We start from the raw sequence: 24,735 nt of genomic DNA, 5'->3' as shown, positions 1-24,735 counted from the left end.
TAAACGCGGCCGTGGCCCCATCGCTGTGGACAAGAATGCAAAACAACCTTGGCCAGATCAAACCGGTTGTTGTGTTAGTGTGTGTGTGTGTTGTGCTTTTTTTCCCCTTGCTGCTATCTGGCCAGTGCGACAGTTTTGTCGTCTGAGGAGAAAGGTGAAAGGAGTAACCACGGTGATGTGTCTCTAGCAGCGAGGTGGCTGGTTGTCAAAGGGTTGGAGGGGGTGGAGAGATTACTTCAGACACTTTTATGCAAGCAGAATGAACCAGACTGATGTTTTACTGCTTTTTTTTTTTTTTGCAACATTTTTTTTCTTTTTCAGACCCCCAAAGTGTTGCCCAACTAGGTCTGCAACTGCTAACCTTTGCAACAATTGCTCAACTCGCAGACCAAACGACTTCTTCCACAAAACGAAGTCCTCCAGCTTTCCAGCTTTTGGAATTTTTAGCAATATTAAAAGATGAACTTCAAGCCTCGTGATTAATTCCTCCAAAATAGACGCCTTCATTTTTGTTTCCTTTCACCGCATCCCCATTCTCCTTCCTCACGGTGAATGAAATCAGCATCAAAAAGCTCCCGTTAGCCGGTAATTACAGCTCAGGTTCTGCTTAACTATTATTAACAAAAAAGTACAGTAATCTGGCCTGGCAGTGCAATATGTTACCGTCGCTTTCTAATTAATCTTACAGGGAGCGTAATAAATTTACAATATCAGATTGGCGCAATACTGTATATAGATTTATTAAAGCTTTTAATCAGTTCTGGCAAAATTAATTTTGCAATGATTGCTTACATTTGAATTTGCATATACTTAGTGCGAGTAATTTATTTTTATAGATTCTTTTTTATTAAACTGAGGCACGTGGGAGCCGTCAGAGATGAGGAATTGCTGGGGTTTTTTTGGCTTTCCGTGCTGCGAGGGAAAGGGTTTCCTCTTAGGTGTGAGGAAAGGTGTCACAGCACCTGTCCTGACAGGAGGCGACGGGTCACGTGGTGGCAGCCCGGGGTGTTGTGAGGAGGCTGTTTCATCCCTGTTTCCTGTTGTTTGTAATGTCTCTGCCTGCACTGAAGGTCACTGCGTATTAGAGCCATGGAGGAGTGTTTTTAACACCGCTGTTTTAGGGTTTACAGATTTTTATTAAGGCTTGAGATATGAGCCTATTTGTATATGAACATAGAGCTTCAGAAAAGCTGCAAAGCAAGTTTCCTGTTTCTTTACATTCTGACCTGTAAATAGTTGTTTCCAGAGAAAAATGCCCATTTCCTTTCAAAGTGTATTCATTTTAAGTTTATTACTGGGGGATTTCTTCCTTTCATTCTTAAAAATGTATTTCTACATACATAATGGAGACCAAATTCACCCTATTGCAGCACCAGTTTGTCATAGAAATACTCTTCAAACTTGGAAATGACTGACTTGAGTATGTAATGTGCGATTAAAATTTAGCGTTTTCAAATTATTTACCAATTTCTTGGAAAAAAAACTTTCACTTTAATGGGCGGAATGTTCCATTACCAGTCTAAATTGCTTGCCTGTGACCATAGCAACATTCTAGAATACTTCCTTCGGTCTGTTTTGACATTCTAGAATCTTGCCATAGCAACAATCCCACTGCAATTTAAGCAGTTGTGTATTTTACTTTTTCTCATTCTTAAGGGATTCCTGGAATCTTATTGATCATGGAAGTTAGCTAATATTTAATCTCTAACTTTGGTAAAAATGTTGTTCAAACCTGTTGAGTAATCCTGATAAATTCGCAAATCAAAGAAAGCACCTTAAATGCCACTTTAATGCCTCGTACCGTACTGAATGCTACCCTTTGCTGCCCTTTTGGCCTGTATTATCATAAAAATGCAAATATGGCCTGTAACGGATTCAGGTGTGTTTGCTACTTGATAAAACGCCACCTTCCTCCTCGTCTCGCTGTTTTCCTCCCGTGTAAATGCTCACAATAACACGAGCCTACAAAGAAACACACACTTGGGTACACAGGAACGCAAATGTACACACATACACAAGCACACGCACACACACTTGCAGGGCAGATAAGAGTGATTCATAAACAGATGAACCCAAAGCAGATGTGTTATCATGGTGGCACTGTGCACAAAGTACTGCAAGGCCACACCAGCTCTCCTGGGGCTCACACACACACACACACACACACACACACACACACACACACACACACACACTCACACATTTGATGAAGTCAGGTTTAAACAGGGAGACCTGATAACAGAAGGCTGCCTCTATCAATTTGTTACCCCCACCTCCAACTTGATCCAAGGCTCCGTCAGCAGATTCCTCCACCTGAGTGTGTGCTAACATGTTTGTCTATATTTAAAAACGCTATTTTTATACATGCATGTTGCGGCTGTGCAAAGGTGTGTGTGTGTGTGTGTGTACATGTGTGTTTTTTGTGGGGCGTGGACTCATGGCATTGAGCCACAGTGTCCCTTTGAGACTGGGCAGGAGGAGGAGGAGTGGACACCGAGAGAGAGAGAGAGAGAGAGAGAGAAAGAGGAACGATTTAGATAAAAGTCTCAGCTTGTGGCATGCACACACATACACACATGGACACACACACACACGCACACACACACACACACACACACAGCTGCTATCAGAAACACATTATTATTGGAGAGAGCTGACCACAGGAGAACCCTGGCAAGCACCCCGAGATAGGCTCTTATATTCTTCCTCCCTCCCCAGGGAAGAATTCATGAATTAAATCTTTCTATTAAAGGTAACTCTCTCCTCCTCCCACAAGAATACAAACAAGGGGGAGAGAGAGAGGGAGACGTATTCAGTCTGGACCTGCAACTGGTGATTATTTTCATTACCAAACAATCTCCTGATTATTGTTTTGGTAAGCTGATCAATAAGTTGTTTTAAAAAAGACCCAGCCACTCTACTGTCAGCCGTCGGAGCTCAATTAAAGTCAGCACAGGATTCAGAGATGTTCAAATTGAAACAGCATGTTTTTACACTGTTAACATGTAGGAATAGATGGCACTTTTCTTCAAGTTCTGATTAGCAAGTTGTTAAGTTATGTAAGAAGTGTGCAGATATTTGTGTCAAAAAATGGAAAAAATCCAGCATTATATTCAGTGCAAGTGTTTCATATTAAGAAGCACGGCATAGATCCTGTTAATAATTTTAAAAAACGTGTAGGGAGAGTTTAGTTATTTTATTTTTCATTTTAATGAAAATCAAGTTCAAGAAATAGATTGAAATATTAATTATAACTAGCTATAATTTTTTGATTAAAGTTGAGAGGTGTCAAGAATAAAGTTGAAAAGTAGGAGAAATAAATAAAATCAGAAGTAAAGTGGAAACAAAATGTAGAGAAATCAGTTGGAATTGAAGTTAATGTTTAGAATACAGTTAAATTATTAAGAGTAAATTTAAAATGTTTCCTCATAAAACCAACAATTTTGCAAAACTGACTTGTTGACAAAGTTTAACAAATAAAGATTCAAAATCTTAATATTGGGAGTAAAGTTAAAATTTTGAGAATAAATTCTGAATGCTTACAGAGAATGACGAGTACGGGTGTAATATCAAGAACAAAGTCAGAAAGAAAATGACACCGTTATATAGTATAATTTAAGCCTAAATAAAGTTGAAATACTGAAAAAAAATACCATAATTTTCAAGATTCTAGTTGAAATGTCAAGAATAAAATCACAAATGTAGGAAAATTAAATCAAAACTTCAGAAGAAAGATAAAAGAAGAAGAAAGTTGGAAAGTAGATTAAAATCAAAATGTTAAAAAATACAGTTAATTTTTTAAGAACAAAGTTAAAATAAGTTTGAGAATAAAGTCAAAAAGTTGAGCAGAGGGTAAAATCAACATCTTAAACAAAGTGAAGTATAAGTTAAAATATCAAGACTGAAACTTGACCGTACAATAAAGTCAAAATGTTGGAAGATGTAGTTAAAACGTTTAAAATAAAGGAGAAATGCTGAGAACAAAGACGAAAAGTAGAAGATGTGATGAGCGTGTCGAGAAAACGTGAAAAAGTAAATAAAAGTTTTAATAATGGGACTACAAATGATGGAAAGAAGACAGGAGAAAGGTAGAGTAAACAAAAAACGATGGAAAGTTCGAAGAATAAAGATGAAAAGAGGAGGACATGATCAACTCATCCACAAAATGTTTTTGAAAAGTACGTAAAATAATGATGGACTAAAAGTTCAAATGTGGGAATAACATCACATCTTCTGATTTGTTTCCTTTTTGTTTCTAACAAACAGTAACACCGAAAGTCCTCCTTCCCTAGCGTGGCCCTGGTACTTGTCCATACTCTGGTTTGAATCCACGTGCGATCATTGTGTTTCGGCTCAGCTGTAGACACGCGTGTAAACATGTCCGTCTCTTTATTATGCTCGCAGCGGCTCCACACATCTGTTTTATTAGCTGTGTTTCCTTCTTCATATTAACCCGCAGGTGCTCTTGTCGCTGCCTGCACTGATGCTTCTTCTTCTTCTTCTTTACAATTCACATTAATACCCGCACGCACAGAAAAAGCCCCGCAAATTTCAAATAGTTTAAAGCACTTGCTGCATTCATTCAGCTCCGAGCATTAAAAAGGGCCTTTATAGTGGAGGGGAAATTAGCGATGGTCTCCCTTTATGTGTGTAAGAAGCCCTGCTTTGCCTGTGACGACTCCAAAACTGGAAGCAGTTCACCCAGCAAACGTTTTCTTTTTTCCCCCTTCTGTGTGTGTGTGTGTGTGTGTGTGTGTGTGTGTGTGTGTGTGTGTGTGTGTGTGTGTGTGTGTGTGTGTGTGTGTGTGTGTGTGTGTGTGTGTGTGTGTGTGTTTGGTTAGTTACAGTAATTACGGCCCAATAACTGACAGCCAAAACCAGGCAGGAGAAAGTAGAAGGGGGCTGTTTTTCCTCAGCCGTGCGCAGCCTCGCTGCTGAACATCTGCTGAGAGATTTGCATATTAATTAACCCATATTAACTCTAATTATTCTGGGAAATTATCAAATAAATTAAATTTTCTAATTTTAACCGTTTTTTCCCCCTTCTTCCCGTTGCTTGACGAGTGTCAGGTAACGTGAGGAGACGAAGGGGAAGCTCACCTGTGCCGAGAAAACATTTTATATATGTATGGATATATATATATATTCCATCACCACCTCCCCCTTCTCCTCATCCTTCCCCTTTGCCTCCCAACCTTTCCCTCCTCTGTTCTTCTTCTCTGAATCCTCCCTCCCACTCTCCTGGCCTGGGAGTCCTGAGGGCAGCCAGGGGAAGCTTTTGTGTGTCTTTTTTATTCTTCTTCTTTGGCTTGTGTGACGAAGAGGAGGCAGGCGGTGGGGGGAAGGACGGGAGGTTTACTTCTTCGAACATTTGTTGGAGGCAGGAACATGTGTGAACTGGGGGAGGAGGAGGAGGAGGAAGGGGCGGGGTGGGCACAGATGGTGAATCCATGCAGGACCCGGCAAAGGTGGGACCTCTGAGCTGTTGAGCAAACCTTGAAGCTTTCTGTGCCTCCCTCGCCCTCCCCAGCCTGTTGCTCGGGCCTCCTCTGCAAATAAATGGTGCTTTAATTGAATTAGAGTCAGGGCTGCGCGAGGGGCTCCTCGTGGACACAACCCAGCGGCGATTCGACGCAGTCCAATGGGTCGGAAGATGCCACAAATATCGATGCTGCGAGTTTTTTCTTTGGTAGTCTCTAACAGAGGAAGAAAATTGCCATTTGGTGGCCTCTTTACCCCCTTATGTGTCTCCGTGTAAAAATCCTTCTGTAATCTCAGCTTAATTATGCACAATCGAGTTATGAGCGTCGTTTGTTTTCGGGGCAACCTACGCTATCGTGCTATAGTGCTGTCGTATTAAAGTTAAACGACTGCAAACACGAAAGAAAAAAGGGCTACGATTGCCTCATTTGAACCCCGCAATCGGTCCTTTTTGCAATGCTTTAATGTCATCTGGTCAACAAGACTTATCAGACACATTAGTCGGAGCAAATTTCCTGAAAAACGCTCATGCTGGGAGGCTTTTCTTGGCATGAAAACAGTGCAGTATTTCTTACGTTTCACTCTCTTGCAAGCAGAATGATTTAAATTCCGTCAAAACTCTCATCACGTCGCAGTTTTTGGAGTTTATTTTGTTTGCCTCACTCTGGATGTCCACAGTTAGACTTTCTTTAACTTACTAAGCTTCGACAGTGACTTCTTTTACTGCTATTTGCTCATAAATCTGACTCAAAATTAGCTCTTAAACACCTAAAGGTGTCGTCCCCAGCAACTTATATCCGTCACTTACTTCACTTTGCAGCAGCACACCTCCCCCTCTCTATAGACGCACACATGCAGTGCCCAGACAGACGCACACACACAAACACTCCCAGGTTGCGTTTACACTTCACTGAGTTTTCACCATTCATCGTCTCTCCCTCCCCTCTCTCCGGCCCTCACCCCTCACTCTCCCCCTCTGTCTCCTTTCAGAGCTTTTGTTTGCCCTCTGCCACCGTCCTTTCACCGACTTGGCCCTGATTTGCCCCTTGTGCTCGATCACACCATTATACTGAGACAAGATAGCACAAAATATCCAAACATGTCTGCTATCCTTTTGTCTGGCCTGATTTGGGTTGGGGTGGCTCTGGTTTAGCGACTGAAGGAGGGTGTATTCTTGTTTTGAACACAAAGGTGAAATAATCTATAAAATAGTTCCTCTTTAAGGAGCGCTGTTAGCCCAGTTTGAGTTTTATTTCAGAAAAAATGCCTTAAAGTCTGTCTAAGGATATGTATAAAATAAGATTTAACCGTCTTCGCTGTAGGTGTGAGCTTTCCATCAGACAGGAGTAAGACTTACCCGAGGAAGTGCTTAAACTGTTGCAGACAGGAACAATGGCAGACAAAAGGTCATCGCGAGAATCCACTACTGCTGGCGGTAGCCACAAGGCAGCGACCTCGCTTCCACCTTAATGCCCTCCCACACACACACAAACACGGACACACTCTGACTAACAGAGCGCCCCTGCTTCCCCATCTCCCTCCCAGCCATCCAGGTGATCCGCTTGGCTCACATTCATGAGACAGGGAGCGAGCGCGAGCAGTTATCGTCCAATAGGGAGAATGTCCTGGCTCATTATCGGCGTAGGAGGCCGAGCGTGTCACCTGGAGCTAAGCCTCGACACTTGACTAAAAAGTCAGCCGGGGTTAGCGTGAGAGCGCGAACGTGGGTGTTAGTCATTCTCCCCGCAGCGATCACCTCCACCGTTGGCCTGCCGAACAGTAAGAGCTCTTTTTCCTCTCTGGCTCGGAGACTCCAGCAGGAAGGGCTTTTAGCGCAGCCTCCTCTGGGCACCTGATGACTACTTTGGGATTGTTAAATAAATGTGATTATACCTGTTAGCATTGTGAAGTGGTTTTTCTTGGCAGAACGCAAGTGGAACACCTCTGAACTCGGGCTTTAGAGCAAAGGAGGGTGGATTTTATGGCATAGAGTAACCTAGTGTACTTGGGCATTGAAGAGAAATGTTCTTGATTTGTTGTAACCCAGCTTCATTTAACTTGATGCTACAATCAGATATCTGATATTTAAGGAAGCAGAAACAAGTTTTGATGCTTAAAATGAGGCACAGATATGGGTTTGCATGATTTTAAGAGTTAGATTTAACGACTAATGACCCAAAATACAGCTCTGAACCTATTTGCAACCTTGTAGACAATCATATCTCATTTTTTGCTTTTATTAAATTAGAAAATAATTTAATGATTTAAAAGAAAATAATCATTCCATCTGACATACAATAAAAGTTGTTCACCTTTTACCAAAAAAGTCAATTTCCAGCCCAAAGTCTAAGTCATCAAAGAGTTAATGTGTCGCTACAACCTGATTTCTATTATTTAAGGAGCCCAAACCACTTTTCTATGTTAAAAATAGGCCAAATGTAGGATTTGGGTGATTTTAGGGGTTAGGTTTAAGTACTTAGACACTAATGTATTTTTTGTGATGAAGTCACAATTAAATGATGAGCCCAATCCCTAATGATGAGTTTAGGAGACAAGGAAAAAAAGTCTTTTTGATGCATATCAGTTAGAATGATCCTTTTTTGTTTTGGTATCCTGATTGCCAGAAAAATAGCAACAAAAAAAAGATATTATAATTGCCTAGATTTAGTGTTGTGGTCATAACCAGTGATTACTTAGACCTCACAGAGTTTAATCAGGTTTCGTCAGATGTTTTAAAAGCAAACTTTGGTATCAAAGGCCCAACGGATCTGAACGTAAGCTCCTTTTTTGACTTTTTATTCTGTGTCAAGCACGCTCGGCTTGTACAGACTTATCATATATGCAAAAGTTTTCCGACAAACAGATGCGTGCGGTCAACATCAAAGACGCAAGTTGGTAGCTGCCTATTCCTCCAAGTGACTTTGGGCATCTTTGAACGCAGCATGTGGCCTGACAACTGTTATCTTTGGTGGGGTTTTTTCTTTCTTTTTTGTGTGCAGGAGTCAATTGTGATTCCAACATTAAAAGCGTGTTTTGATCACTGGAGCTACTCGTTCCCTGTCAAACCTGAAGCTTTGTAAATACAATCATGTTAGAGTTGGACTAAATTAATTCCACGGGCTTCTCTGTGTCTGCAGAGTGCAACTGTCACAGCTGAAGAATTGCCTGCGCCATTGTTTTTTTTTTTTTCTTCCTCCCTGACTTTATCAAAGAAATGATGAGATTTTAATAAGACTTTGTCCCTTTGCACTCTTGATTTTTTTCTCAGGCTGTCATTGCTGATGCTTCCAGCCGTACTAATCAATATTAGTCCTCACTCTGTACTTTTTTTGTGAGTGACAGAATAATGCTGGGACTGTGAAAGGGTTATGTCAGATAGCTTAAAACCTGATATTAAACAAGAATTGCGCTGCTACACATGTCACTTTAATTATCAACAAAAACGCAAGTCGAAGACCCCCCCCCCAATTTACCTTAAGAGGAGTAGAAGAAAGCAAACAGGTAGCGGCAACAGTTTGCGAAACGTCGTTCATAATTGCTTTTGTCAAGGATGACACTTAAGGTAAGAAAAGGAGAGAAGAGGAGAGGCACTGGAGAAGTAAACACTATCTTTTCTTTGTCTTTCGCTCTCCTCGGCAACACAAAAGACTGATTAAGAGTGAGGTTCGGGGAGGGGGATGAAATAACTGCCTGCGAAATATTAGTAGGTTAGAATTACTTTGTTGCTTGACACAATACCAATAGATGCTTCATGCTCAGAGAGGGAGAGGCTCTTGTCAGCAGTGGCACCTAAACAATGGCAGCTTTCTTGACGTTAATACTGCGCGTTTGACTTGACGAGCACCCCACTGTCATTTTGCCTTCTTGGAGGTATACGTTGAATGCGGAGGAGACAGCTGACGTTCGGGGAAGATTGCATCCACGGAGACAGTTCAACGCCCCCGTGTTTAAATTTGTTCAGAAACTTGAGGACAAGACGTCACGAGAGATAAGAAAAAGCAGCAGGAGACATAAACTGGTGTCAAAAATAAAAAAGAAAGCTCCTCTCTCTTTTTTTTTCTTTTTCTTTTGCTTTACTTTGAGGTCCGGTGTTCTCAGTCCTGCCCTGAAAAGTTTGCTCCGCTCCCTCATTCCTTATGTGGGAAGTCAGAACGGTGTGCATTGCTGCGGTGGATGTGTTGCTAAACAAAAAGAAGCTCCCTAGCTCCTTTTATTAGGGAAGAATAGGCCCTTTAAAACCTGTCCAGCCTTAGATAATTTCATTCAGCCGGCCCCTGCCCGGCCGTCATTGAATCTGCATCCAGAGATCAGGTTCACAGCAACGGGTTGATAGCTTCCCAAGCCTCTTGGCCTTTTGTTCTACCAATCCTGTGCTGCTGCCCCCTCCTCGGCAAGCTGGGGAGGAGGGGGATACAGAGCTGATGGGACATTGCTGAGGAAAGTTCAAAACTTGAGGGGTGAAGGGGCGCAGAGAGGTGAATTCCAACAATTTTTAAGTTAAGAGATTTCTAAGTCTGGCAAACTTTCATCTCATTCAGACGTCTAGACGTTTGACAGGTAGAGACGGCTCTCTTTCAATCCAACCTTTCAAATAAAAGCACAATATCAATTGTACCAAGGTGGATGTGGACCACCCAGGAACTCCTAACGTCTCTCTCCACTCGTGGGTCTCCTGCCTCGGTTGCCTTTTTTGTCGTCCCCAAGGAGCATTACTGAGTCTGAACTTGCCTAAACCCTTGTGATCACACCTCTTGAAAAGGTTTTGTTTCCTCCGTCGATTGGTATTCGAGGCAGGTCACCGCACTCCCACCCTCCTCCTCGTCCTCCTCCTCATCTCCTCCCCCACTTTCTGCCTGCCTGCCACCCCTGCCCACCACCCCCAACTGCCTCCCCTCCCACGTTTGAAAGCCCTGTTTTCATTTTAATTTGCACCTGTTGTGCAGTTGTTCGCTGAAGGCAAGTGCAGACCAGTCAATCGCACAGAGACGTGTCAGAAGGAGATGTGGGGAGGCTTATCTTTTGATATGTATAACGTTTTCAGAAATGCCGTGCATGAACTTCATCTGGTTGGCACTCCTGATTCTCAGAGAGTTCAAGAGGCAGGGACACTTGTAGCTATAACTTTGGCATAAAAACCGCCTTAATTAAGCTTGTTCATTCCTCGCAGGGTCACAATGTGAGGAGTTCTGCATATTTTCCACAAACAAGATATAAATCTATTGATTTTCACCGAAGCTCTGCTGACTTGTGGGCTCGCTAAGGCTTTTTTTATGACTCGGAAACATAAATTCAACGAAAGCCTCCACCTCTTCACTTCGGTGGCTCAGACTCTGGGCCCTCCCATGATTGGCTCTCACCACAGAACATTTTTGCACAAGCTGCCAATGAGGTGTGTCCCCATGTGATGCCATCCATCTGCACTGCTCCAATAAGTCCTCTGACGTCCCTTTTCTGCAGTGATTTACGCCGTGGCGCGTACTCGCTGAGAACCAGCCGATGGTGGTGACTAATTTGCACGAGAGCCACCTTTGATTGAGTTCACAGCCCTTATTTACAGGCCGTCTATTTTAAGAAATGCAGGCATATGTCTGGGACCTGGGTGTTGTGGAACTGGGCGAGCCCTGCTGTTGGAGTTTTGAATGTGTGTGTGTGTATGTGCCTAAAGGCGCTGCCATGCTTTTATATTTTAATATGTTAAGAAACATTTATATTAATGTTCATGGTTCACTGGCAATGCAAATGTGAAGACATCCGAGGGCTACATGCAGTGAATAATCTAAATCACTATAGGTTAAGCCTTTTGTATGCATAGCAACAACAGTTGTAATATTGTACGTGCTATGTGGAGCATCTCAAATGTGAGCGGTATGCTCCGGAGCAGAGCCATCCTGAAAGGTGCAGCTCGTTGGCATCCAAGGCATGTGAGCACGGCTGAAAATTAGTGGCTATTTTGGCTCGTATCTCCTCGACAGCTGTCTGCCCACCGCTGTGGTTTAGTCACAAATTCCAGCCGTGGATGCTGTAATTGGGGTGTAACCCACCAAAAGAAAAAGGGGCCTACGCCTTGCATTGAGCAGTAATGTGGGGTTATCCTTTTAATCTGCGGATAGACCTCAGTTTTCCAAAACTGGTCTAAATCCCTCGTCAGATTCATCTGTCCACAAGAAGTTGTAGAGAACTGCATTATTTCTCCGCCGTGCTTTCCTGTACTGACCAAATTTGTTCTTCCTTTGTATCACAGCTCTCAACTACGAGAATGTGGTGGAGACCGGATCAGAGACGGAGGAGGAAGACAAGCTGCCAGTGTCTGAGGAAGACCCTCTGATCAACGGAACCGGCAGCCCGGCCAGCCTCACCAACCCTGAGGTCTCGCCACGTATCGAGGGACACGGCCTGCTGAACAAAGACGACGATGACGACGAGATGAGGGACAGCGGCGTGGAGCACATTTGGCCCGACAATGACATGCTGAGTGCTTCCGTGGACGGTACTGGTGAGTGTAGAACAAGTAAATTCAGTCATGTCAACTGTAGGAGTTTGGTAATAGTTGGGTTGCAAAGCAGCTTGCACAGGCAACCTTAATGGGACACTTTAAAATGAGCCTTGGCAGTTGTCAGATGTGTAGAATGGCATCAGCTTGATGTCGTGATCGCGGATAAGCTCTGTGACTTCCCAAAGTAACTCTGTGCTGGATTTTTCTTGAGCTTGTAAAGCTGGCAAAACGGCAAATTGATGATTTCCTAATTAAATTCTGCTTGGCTTTCAGTCTAGGTTTTGTTGACTAGAACAGTTGTGGATCTGCCCACTGAGGTTCCTAAACAGGCAGCAATCTGTTGCCTGAAATGACAAAGAAAACATATGGGGGTGTTTATTCCAAACTCGGATATCCACTATTTGAGAAACGTGACCTGCACTATTAGAAATATCAGAAGATGATAGAAGAATATATTTTAAATCATGCAAACATCCATGTTCTTTTAACCCTTTGCGGTTTAAGTTCTTATAGGCGGTAACACTAACACCTTCCCTACCCTCAGCCTATGTTTTGGGCTTTTTTGTAGAAGAAATGTTAAGTTTGGTTGATTTTGGTCAATTAGGATGGTTATTTTCTTTGTACCCTGATTGCCAAGACTTAATAAAGCAAAAATTAGATTTTAGATTTTTTTAGGTTTCGAGTTAGGGTTGGGGTTGGGAAGATTTAGAACCATAAGAACTCTTGGCTTTTCTTACCAGATGTGTGGGGTTCAGGTGAGCTGTCAGTCAGAAAAACTACCACTAAGCTCACTCATGGATACTCTATAGTGAATGTGTGCTCATCCTGCCACTTGTGGTATCATCTTATGCTGTAAACCCCACCCATCTGGTGCCCGAGCAGACTTAAACAAACGCCACGGAGCGTTTTGCAAACAATGCTTGAGCCAGGTCTGACGGTGAAGCCCCGATGACGCTCCCTCAGCAGACAGACATGATAAACAGTTTCTCTGTGAGCGGCAGAGACCATTTGGTTCACGCTTAGAGAAAAGCCAAACAACAAAAAAATATTTACAGTAATGTATAAAGAGGAGGTGGAGTGGGGAAGAAGCCTGTGCGCTGCAGGAAATGAAATCTTAGCGTGTTTTTATGGTGTTTCAGCAACGTCCAGCAGTGACTGATGCTGCTTAATTCGTCTCGCCCCTAACAAGCTGCCTAATCCCAGGCAGGTGATACCTACCCCAACTTGACTGACTTATTGTCTTTTGTTTGAGCAACTCCTTCTGCAGGGGCCCCAGTCACAGATGCTTGAAAGATAAATACTTTTAATTAGGGGGCAGGGTATAATCATTAAAGGAAGCCAGACTGCTGCAAAAAGTCATTAACAATCTTAAATGAAATTTTTATTTTTATGATAGCCATTTACATGTATAATAAGAGTCAATGATTCTTGGAAGCATGTGACAGGAACAGAGTATGGCGAGAAGTCATGTAAGACAGCCCATTTAAATGAGCTGGGCTTTGCTATTCATTTCTGCTAATGAACTAGCTGTGCACAGTGCCGAAAAACGGGGGAACATTCAGCAGTCTTAAATTTTAATATGGGGGAAAATTGCACATTTATTAGGGATAAGGGGGGGAAAAACTTAGCGGGTATCAACTTTCACTTCTCCTAAATAACCGTTCATATTGCCTCCTTAAGGGGTGGAAGAAAGAAAAGACAGTTTGGTAAATAAATCAAGATAAAGGATAAACAAGCTGTCATTGCACACGGTAATTGTTTATTTGATAAAGACCTGCGGTGCCATAATGTCTGTAATTCAACTATGTTGCAATTCCCAGATAATATGCTTCTTGTGTGATAAAGCGTCTGACATATTTCGGAGAGCAAGTCAAGTTCATTAGAGCGTTTGGGAGTCTCTTTCCCAATCTTGCGGGTGCTGTGTTTCCCAGCCTGCCTTTTTCTTTTTTTTTTTTTTTTTTAACATCCGCGGTGCCTAAGTGTCTACAGTGATACCTCAGCACATAACTCAGGCCTGAGATAAGTTAGCACCCTCCCTCCTTCCTACTCGGACTGATTTGGTCGTCACTCCCCTATCGAGAGTTTTTGCACAGGTCTTGGAAGCGTGATTGAATGAAGGTCCTGGGAAGGGTTGGGAATATTCGAGCCAAATAGAAACTGTACGGGGCAAAAACAGCCGAGGTGACTCTCCCAGACACAACTACAGCATGTAAGAAAGAAAAAGTTTATCGCAGAGCCTCGTCTGATTCCACCGCACAATCAGAGTCTTGTGTCTGGCATTGTCCTTGACATTCCTTAATCCCACAGTGAGGCTGGACACGATGTGCTGGAAAGCATGACATCATTATCACTGACAGGCGTTTTCAAATAAATCACCTGTCTTCCCCCCATTGCCCTTTTTAAACCCCTTCTCCCAGCCGTCGGTGGGGGGGCAGGGGGATTTCTGACAGCAGCGCTGTTTGCTTCATGTTTGTGTTGTTTGCAAACAAAACAAAACGAAAAAATATATTTTTTAGCCAAATTTGGCCTTCTGTTTTCGATCAAACAGTGGTTCTTGTTTTCTTTGCACATCTATCGAGTTGTGCAGTTATTAATTTGTCATTTAAACACCTACTGCAGTCCAGGACTTTCCCATAGCGTTTTAGATGCCTATCCATCCTGCCAAGAATAAAATTCAGAGGAAAACACTGTGTTCTTTGGCTGCTAAATGCTCAATTTTGAAGCGATGGAACAGAGTATCTGCCATTGACAAGTCTAAAAATATCCCATTTTGCATTAGCCTTCTAAAACCTTTAATCCTGCCACTTTTGTTTTGTTTCCGAGATTCAGAACTATTAGGCGCTTGACTCAAACATGACAGATTCAGGATAAATGAGGCTAAATGCACAAAGGCAGAACTTTAAAGCGCCTGTGACTGCAGTGACCGGCCATAAAAACAGGAATGTTTTCAAAATAAACAGCATCTGAGCTGCTATGAAAATAGGTGGAATTACAGTCGGGCCAAAGGTAGTCTGGACTCCTCCTGAGTCCAGAGTCGGCTCTCAAACCTCAACATCACTCTTCAAGGAGGTGTGTACCTTACCGCCTCAGGTCTTCAGTGATTTACTGCTAACAAAACACACTTTTCCACCATTTAGCGGACACTTTCATCCAAGACGCTTTCCATGAGCAAGAATAGGCACATATTTGTGGTATAAGTGGATCCAGCAGAAATCAGATGCCTCTCTTCTTTTGCTTTTCTGACATTACTTGCAGTTTTTGTTTTCATAATGTAACATTTTTAAGCTCCCTTTCAAGGATAAACTCACTTTTCTAAGAATTCTTCTCTAAACAGAAGCTAATAACACTAATGTTGGACGTTTTTATTAGTTTAAGGCAGCAATTCCCAGCCAATGAAACTAATCATAATTCCCATCCATTGCCAAGGGCGTGTTTCTATATTCTGTGCCCAGCCCAGCTAATATGAAAAACGAGAAAATACAGTTTATTTTACAAACTAAATATAATTGAACTGGCTAGCTTATTAGCTTTGCTAATAATATAGCTAACAGTTCGCTTAAATTGTGGACAACAGTTGAAATAGGTAGCTAAAATTAAGAATTTACAGACAATGATTTTTTTTAGTAAAAGTATAAATAACAATTGAAATAAAGACTTAAAATTATGAATAGAGAAATGAAGATTTTAAAGCTGCCAGGGTATTAGAAATATAGATAACTGTTTGAAATAGCTAAGAGACTTAAAGATATTTTCATGGTTTTAGTCCAGTTTGGCCCATAGTTTCTTTGGATATACACTTAAAACAGTGAACTAAAATTGCAAATTTTGGTTGGAAATAAAGTTGGAAATTCTTTATTTAACAGTATGGCTAGCAGTCACTTTGAATTGCAAGCTAAAAATGTGGATTAACAAATGAAATAGCTAGACAACAACATGGAGTAACAGTTATTACTGATCCCTGTCATGTCGGGGGAAAAAGCACAACTTAACATAATGATTAAATTGTTATAAATACATCGCTAAATAGAATAAAAAGGCATTACACTCAATGTAATGCCTTTTTAGTACCAGTTTTAAAACAAGGAAACTAATTTGAGTCTCTCTGAGAGAGGATTGTGCGATATGTAAACAGAAAAAGTTAAAAAGAGCAATGAGCCACTGTCACTCACTGCAATGGCACTTTGTCCCATTTGAATGTAGCTCAGCACTGGCATGGATCTATGTATTTAAGTGTCCCAGAGGCCATAGCAGAGAGGTGTATGTGGTGTTAGTCTACCTCCTACTGGAAGCAGCCGTCCCTCCCTTTAGACCACAGATAACAAAAGTTCTCCAAGGTAAATAGGGGAGAGTGAAGGGCCAGTAAATCCCACTGGTCATCCCCTTGCGTCAGACTAAAAGTATGCAGTCAAATTTGATTACCCAACGCAAACACGGTGCCTACGAGGACACAGAAATGTGAGGGAGTTTTAAGCACAAAAGGGTGGACGGGGTGGGGGGAGGCTTTTCTACATTCTGATATCTGATACTTGTGGGTATATTTTAATCTGTGGTGGAAGTATTTTTTTAAATCTGTTTTGTTTTGTTGTAGCTTTAATTTATGTTCTTTAAAACCCATTTATTTTCCCATAGTGCGACTGTGGTTTTGATGCTGTTTGGCAGACGTGCAATCAAATGTACAGCATGGGGAAAGTTAAACTAGGACATACCCCTGCAGAAGAGTCTGTCATTATTCTCTGAAGCCATTGACAGGGGTATTTATCATTTCACCGCAGAAGCCAAATCTCTAATTTCAAGCAAACCCGAATTGCAAGCCTTAGAAAGCATTCCACAACGATCAAGCCCATTGTTTCCAACTCCAAATAAAAACTCTTTTTGCTTCTGGCTTTTGTGCAAAGCAATGTAAGCAGGATAACATTATTATCAACAACACACCCACCACCTTTCCTGTATTATCTCAGCCAGGTTGCTCTTATGTAGGCGCTCATCCTGTTTTAATAGCCAAGGGATAGTCCGATACATCGGATCCTGCTGTCATCTGGGAAAAAAAATTAAAAATGCTCACAATGCAACGCTTGTAACCTCCTTGCAGGAGCAGCAGAGCAAGAACAGATGCGTGAAAAGAAGACAATGCAGGTTTTTTGTTCTTGTTTTTTATTTTAAGACAAAGGCCTCATGTTCTCGGAAGCACCTTGATTTAATTTTTACTGACGAGGCAGGAAGGAGGGACCAGGGACTTCTTAAGCTGATTGTCAAGTCTCTGTCCTCCTGTCGACCGTGAGGTGGAGGTGGAAAAGAGGGTTTGTTTATGAGCTTGTCAATCCACCCTTTATTTACTGTCGCCTCACCTGTGCCAGGGCAATATCTCCCCGTCTGCACAGACCGGGAGCCATTATCCTGATTGGCAGTAAGAACTTGTCCTGCTTAAACCAACATTTCTCCGAGGAAGGGTTTCTTTGAGATGAAGGAATAATCTGAATAGCTGAGGTCAGGCTTGAGTAGGTGGAGCCAAAAAAGGAAAGCCACAGATTCTTAGAGCCTAAAATCTAGCCAGAGACTGAGGAATATTGCTTGATAACTTTCAAATAAAAGGCTTTTATGAAAGGCTTTCAATCAAGATAGGTTGCTGTAGAATAAGGAATATTCAAAGGCCTGGAAAAGTGGTAAATAGGGCAGATCAAATGTGTGTCTTTTTTTTGGTTAAAAATGCACTTTCCCCTTCAGTATCGTGTGTGCGAGGCTTTGAAATAATAGTTTCCGCCTGTTTTACATGTTTTTCTGTATTGTCGGGCTTCATACCTCACCAGAAAACATTAATTTATTTATTTTCTGACTCCACCCACCTGAGGTTTACCCCAACCAATGAGGTTATTTCTGCCCGGGAGAAATGTTTGTGCAACTAAAACTCTTAATTTGTGGTTAAGGGTTGTATTCCTTTTAGTTTCGGAGCAAGGCACTACTAAGTCTCTGCCAGGGCTTGTGGTGAATCACAAAAATGTGCGCGCTCACAATACTCCAAGCTGCTTTGGATAAAAGCATCCACCAAAATGACATATGATAAAAAACAAGCGTGATCCTGCATGCAGCGGATTGCAGCGGCGTCACAGCCGGGGAGTAATAAGCTCAGCCTGCGTGTTGGCTGGAGCTCTATGATTGCTCAGGTGGATGTGTTCCGTGTTGTATTTAATCGCTCTGTTTGGCGATTGAAGCTTTCTTCGCCTCCCCCGCCGCTTGTTGTCACGTTAAAGGTAAATAAGTCTCTGTCTGGCTCAGATGATAGCATTCATTAAGCATGCTGAATAAAGCCGTGGTGCACTGCGATGCACAGCGGTGCCTTTATTGGTTTCACCATACCTTCTTCTTAAAGGCCTCATTGTCAGCGTTTGTCAGCGTGCATGGTACATCGAGGTACTCACCCTCCCTTCTCTGCTTTTTCTTCTTCTTCTGTTTTTGTGCAGATGAAATAAAAGATGATTTTGACACCCTGGGGCCTGATACCACTTTGCAGACAGTTGGAAACGGTACAGGTGAGTTCAGATATTTGCTGTATGTGTGTCAAACCTTTCATATTAAGCCATTCTTGTCTGGTGCCTTACGTGCATGTTTCTTTGTCAGTCTGCAAGTCTTTAAGGTCTGACAGCCCTATCGTTGATGATTAGTACTCTAACCTATTGGAACAAATAAACATAATAATGGAAGTCCTTTGTTTTTAACTCCGAAATATAGGGTAAGGGTTCTCTACCTCTACGTCAAGGATTGGATATTTTAGTTTTCTTTCTCTTACTGTCTTTTACCATCTTTACATCTAGCAGGTCATGTTAAGAGGTTAAAAACTTACTTCCAGCAGCTCAGCTGCAACTTGTAGGAACTCGTAGATGTTAAGAGCTTCTCAAACTGAAAGTGAACTGTTCAACATGACCATTTCACGCCCAACACTGGGTTCAAATTCAGCTAAAGTTGTACATTTTAAAGACCCCAAACTACCGACTACTGATCTAGTGTTAGGCTAAGCATATGTTTGTAGTTTCTAGTTTATGAAAAATTGACTATTTAGTAAGTGATTGAAACTAAACAAATCCCTCCTTCTTAGATGTGTTGCTGGTGACCTGGTGGATGTTAAGAGGTTAGAAAGTCTTTGATGTGCCATCAGGCTGAATGTGGCTTGTTTCAGTGGGGTTGGATTTCAGCTAATATCCAGCCCTTTGATGGCACTTCTGCCTGTTTTAGATACTCAGTTGGATAATCTCAAAAAAGAAGAACTGTAATGCCAAAATGTATGTAAGACATTTGATTAATTTGAAGGGTCACTAGTTTGTAATTCTAACCTTAACGGTTTATTGATAACCTGCTGAAGACTGATGGGGTCAAAATGATTAATTCCAAGTCAAAACTGGGTTTAAAACTAGACTAAATTTGGCTGTAACATAAAAGGTTGTAATAGTTATAACCACTAAACCACAGAACCTGAATCTCTTAAGATCTACCAGGTCACTGCCAACTGATCTAGAGCTAGAGTTATGGGTTTCCAATTTGTGAAAATTTGCCTAATTAACATGTGGATAAAAGAAAAATCAAACCTAAATGGGTTGCTGGTGGCCTGGTGAATGTTAATAAGTTAATACAGGCCTTTTTAGCTTTTTGCAGTCCCTGGAGGAGTTCCTGAACAGAACAAAGCAAACATATCCACAAACTGCGCGCTGTAATTAAAAGGAAATCTTCCTCTGCTGACTCAGTGATCACTGAGGCAATCCCGTGTATGTTTATAGGCAGCTGAAGTGATTTTGATTTTAATAACCATTGATTACACATGCTACTTTCAGCTTTCCCAGTTAGCTAAGTGTTTCTTCTGGTGGAGTCGAACACGATCTGCCATTTTTCATTAAGCCACCAAAGCTGATTTGTCGCCACATACCCTCCCTTCCATGATATCATCCTGGCCACCCTGACAATTGGCCTCGGACGCCGTTATGGTAAACCGAACTCGCCCCGCAGAACGCCATGCAGCCCTGAATCAAAATCCTCCCTTCAGCTTTAATTACCGTTACTTTCTGCTGGTGTTTTCCTCTTCGCTTTCTTTTCTCCTCTCCCCTTCTTCATGTTCTGGAAATTCAAGCCCAGCAAATGTTTTCCATTTAAAGGACTTTTGGAAACAATACTGTGGCACCGCTGTGGAAGCTCCCCGCCACTAGATCACATGTGATTTCATTTAAAGACATGAGCAGTTTGATCACGTCCCCCGATGCCAAAGCACACTTTGATCCAGGTGATTTCCTCGTCCGTTGGAAAGAAAGCTGGTCGTTTTCTCCTTAAAGAAACACTTTGCATGTATGTTTTTTCATCCAGAATATGTCCTCATTTTATTATTCCTGACGATAGAAGCTTGGTCGCTTGCATCAGCTGAATGTTAAAGTAAACCATGTTTCATTACCCTGAAGCTTTTCAGCTTTAAGTCCAGGAACTGCTTGCACTGAGCCGCACCCAGTCAATCATCAGTCAATCATCACAATTAGCTTAGCACTTCCTCCAAAGCTACAAAGAATCATCTAATGAGAAGACTGAGAATTATGCCATCACTGTTATCAAAAGCGATCCATTGGCACCGATGACATTTCGGTGCCATTTTTGACATCCAAATATGTACTACCTTGACCTTTCGCAAATTGGCCTGCAAAGTCATCACGGTCTAACAAATCGCTCTTTAAACTTCACCTTGGCTCGCAGTCTAAAAGCCTAATTAACGGGGGTGAAGTCTGATGAGATGTCACTTGGTTGTTTTTGTTTTGTGAGGATTTTTTAAAAAAATATATTTTTGGTCACCAAACATCCTCCAGGATCTCTCCAGGTTGTAAACAGTATGTGTGCGCGCGTACGTGTGATGTTTTGAAAGTCGGCCATCCCCTTGACTAATGAAGGCTGCTGATTTTCTTTTTGCTCCGGTTTGTTGTTTAGGAGGCAGCTATCTCCACGCTGCAGCTTAAGAGTTTCCCTGAAGAGAAGGGACTGGGAAATAATTTGAGAAAATGCATTGTGTGGCCTCAGCACTTTGGTTGGCTTAAGATTCATTCAGCTCAGCTATGGCAAAGCATGCCCCCCGCCCCCACCCCCCACACTCTCTCTCCTCTCTCGCCCTTTTTTTCCCTTTTTTTCTTCTCTTTTTGTGGTTTGGCCCTGGTAATCTGTTCAACACAGAATCAACAAAAGCCACAGCCTCTTGATTGACCTTATATGTGAAAGTCGATACTGAGAAACGTGGCTCTGTTGCTGATTAAACCAGGCTTGTCTGTATGTGTATGTATATGAGGCTCTTTTTTTAAAAAATTATTTGAGTAAATTAGGTCAGTGAAGGTTTTTTCAAGGCTCATGGTAGCACCTTTATCTCCCGACTTTTGTTCGGATTAAGTTACAGTTCTTGTTTTAGCCGACGTGGCGTGACAAGCAAGCCCAGTAATTTAGATGCATTCTCCCCAAAGCACGGCTGTAATGTTTTAGGGTGGCTATCCTCATCACATTTCCACCAAGATGTTCCCAATATCCTCCTGTAAGACATTTCTCTGGGGACGAAGGGAATCCAATTTATTCCTCTCGCCTCCCCCCCACCCTCCTGTCCTCAGTCTCCTCCTTCACAATCTCCATCTCTCTCTCTTCCTCTCTGTCACTTCAGTCAAGAGCGTCGATTGCACTTCAGAGTTGGAGGACTTCTTTGCCAAGCGGAAGCTGGATGACAGCGACAGCCACGTGGTGAGCATCGCCGAGTACCTGCAGCGGGGTGACACCGCCATCATCTACCCGGAAGCCCCCGAGGAGCTGTCCCGCCTGGGCACACCGGAAGCCACTGGACCGGAGGAGAACGGTACGGGTCCTGTCCAAGGGTTTGTAGGAAGGATCTGGGTCGAAAGATTAGGGTGAGAGGAAGGAAACAAGACAAGATGTAACCCAGAACAGCTATGACTCAGAAAATATTGGGAATTGATGCTAAGTTTGACCTAATTTTGATAACCTATCTATGGTTCCCTGTGTTAAGGAAGAGTTACAGGTAGGTTTAACCTCTCAGAGTCAGGGTTAGGGTTATTTTTAGTCACGTGTTAAAAGAAAGTAAAGTCTAAGTCATTGGGGTCATTGGCACTGACCCAACCCGAACCCTAACCTATCAGAATTTGTCATTATGTTTTTTTAATTGTTCTTCCAAATGTTCACAATCATGGGATACCAAAAAGGATCCTTCTAGATGGCAAGCATCAAATCTATTAAAGTTTTTTTCCTCTAAAATATAAGTAGGTTTAGGGTTAGACCTCACAGGGCTAAACAGGCATATTTTCAGGAAGGATAATATGATATCTTTCAAATTAAGCCTCATGCATTTGTTCTGGCATCATAGTTTTTCAGTTCAAGGTTGTCCAAGTAGACAAAACCTAACCCAAACCCTGCTCTTAACTCTAGATGTGTTGCCAGCAGCTTGGTGGATGTTTTTTGCAGAAAGACACCCACAATAACCTTTAAACTTGAAGAATGTCTTAAAACGTTCTTTAAACCGATGCATTTAAAAACCTTTCCTATTACTCCAGACCATTTTAAAGGATATCCAGCCTTAAATGTGCCTACTCTTATAGCATAACTGCTGCAGTAACTGAGGGTGCTTGCTCAGCTAATGTCCTGGCAAATGTTAAAAAAAAAAAGAAAAGAAAGGGGGAGAAAAAGTCTTCTCGCTGACACGACCGGGCAGCTGTTGGTCCCACAGATTCGCCGGATGCCTGGGTGTTTACCTACAGTCTTAAGCAACAGCTGGGCAGGGGCTTGAAATCAGATAGCACACCTCCGAAGCTCCCCGGAGGGAAAGAATTGGAAGAGGGGGGCTTGAATTTGAGCGGGATTGTGATTCACGCTACAGACACTATGAACGTGCCAGCGGTGGTGGTTAGGTGTGGGGGGACTAGAAAATGAGGGCTGTTTAAAGAAATTCGGACTATCTGTGGAATAGTGTGTGCATCCAGTACCGTGTACGTGTTTGTAACTATGTGGAGGAAAGTGAGAACGAGTGGGAGTGCTGTGTGTGAGTCGGGAGGAGGTCGTAGTGCAGCGGATGCCAGCCTGACACTGTGACTCTCATGTGGAGCAGATTGCAGAGATAACTCCCATACCACTCTGGGCAGCCCGCCCGTTAGTTGCCATTGATTCGCTGACCTTTTGGCCCGCTTTCCTTTCCCCTTCCTCCTCCCTCCTTCTCCTCCTCCCGCTGTCTCCTGTGCAGACCTGCCACCTGGAACGCCAGATGCCTTCGCCCAACTGTTGACCTGCCCCTACTGCGACCGGGGCTACAAGCGTTTGACATCGCTAAAGGAGCACATCAAGTACCGCCATGAGAAGAACGAGGAGAACTTCGCCTGCCCCCTGTGCAACTACACGTTTGCTTACCGCACTCAGCTTGAGCGGCATATGGCCACACACAAGCCTGCAAGGGATCAGGTGAGGGGGATATTCTTTCTTTTTTCTCCTTCTTCTTCCTCATCCCATCCCCTTCTTCCTGTTTTTCCCTCCTTCCTTTTCCTCCTCTGCCTGTCCCCTGTTTCATTTCATTTCTAATGTGCCCCGATCCCTCAGAGAAGGGAGATCATTTTTTCTGATTGGCAATCATTATTAATTTTTCATGGCATTTTGAAGATGCAGATCCTTTAATGGTAATAACTTTAATTGAGGCCCTAAATGGTTTTTTGATGGCCCTCCCTGATATGATTTTCCAGTCTCGTGTTCACGATCGAATGATTGTGTTAATTTCCAATTTGGAAATTTTTATCAGCTCCTTAACTTCACTTCACTCCTGGCCTTTAATGTTCTTCTGGTGCAGCCCGCAGTCGTAGCACTCCATCAAACTCCACCCCCCTCCACTTCTAATTTCATGCACTGCATAAACATCTGTGTATACTTTAATTTTTTTCTCCCACGATTTATATCCTGTATGTCTGAAATATAATGTGAATCCGCTGGCAGTTAGCATGAATCACCTTAAAGTTCTGTGAGGTGAAAACGCATCCAGCAGTTACGGGTGTTTAACTCGCTTGTCAGCTTTTAGTTGAAGATGTGCGCTGAGATAGATTGTGGCAAAAAAAATTGCACGCTTTCAGAGTTTTTGCACATTTGGGGATAATTATAAGTTCTCAGTAAGCTAAAATCGGAGCAGTAAATTTCAAAGTAGATGAAGTTGATGTTTTTGCTTCGGAGGATAATTATAATTGAAGAATTTTTGCTTTATTAAAAACTGCGACTTAACCTCTAAATGTAAAGAATCCACTTATGCAGACATGTAAACAGCGCCATGCAACAGTCATGCCAAACTGTATCGTATTATGAGTTAATGACACTTCAGCCAGCAATCCATTGATCCACCTATGAACAATCACTTGATGAAAGTAGGGACAAGAAACTCCCTTTTTCTCAGGAAGAGACCTCTAGCAGGCAGCTGTTTGGCCTTTAAAAAAAAAAAAAAAAAAAAAAAAAACAGAATTTTTTTTTCACTCAGACACCCTGAAATCATTGGCTAATAATTTGTAAAAATTTGTTAATTTATTATTTTTAACTACATAAATAATACAATTCTGTAATAGTTACATTCTGATTATATAACAAGCTATTAATGATTAATAAATGTTGCCATTACTTTCCTAATTTTCTTAGCTCACCTATAAAACCACAGATTCAGTCAACCCTGATCTGAACAGCCTTCCCCAGCCTAATGTGAACCTAGACTACAAACAAAACCAAACAATGAGTAA

The 24,735-nt window shown here is 42.2% G+C and overlaps 1 protein-coding gene across 4 annotated transcripts in view; it reads left to right on the top strand.

The window, feature by feature from the left end:
- Positions 1 to 24,735, top strand: part of zeb2b (zinc finger E-box binding homeobox 2b) — a 99,769-nt gene that overhangs the window by 61,522 nt on the left and 13,512 nt on the right. For 2 of the 4 annotated variants that reach the window (XM_026158576.2, XM_026158578.2), the window contains 4 exons: positions 11,723 to 11,974; positions 18,430 to 18,498; positions 21,633 to 21,821; positions 23,217 to 23,431. In XM_026158576.2, coding sequence (XP_026014361.1) covers positions 11,723 to 11,974; positions 18,430 to 18,498; positions 21,633 to 21,821; positions 23,217 to 23,431 — 725 coding nt within the window. Of the gene's footprint in view, positions 1 to 11,719; positions 11,975 to 18,429; positions 18,499 to 21,632; positions 21,822 to 23,216; positions 23,432 to 24,735 lie in introns of all 4 variants that reach the window. The other 2 variants (XM_026158577.2, XM_026158573.2) reach the window with 1 other exon arrangement.

This window comes from Astatotilapia calliptera, chromosome 23, assembly GCF_964374335.1.
Source record: "Astatotilapia calliptera chromosome 23, fAstCal68.1, whole genome shotgun sequence".
NCBI lineage: Eukaryota > Metazoa > Chordata > Actinopteri > Cichliformes > Cichlidae > Astatotilapia > Astatotilapia calliptera.
The sequence above is the reverse complement of the archived record's forward strand: the minus strand, read 5'-3'. Positions and strand labels throughout refer to the sequence as shown.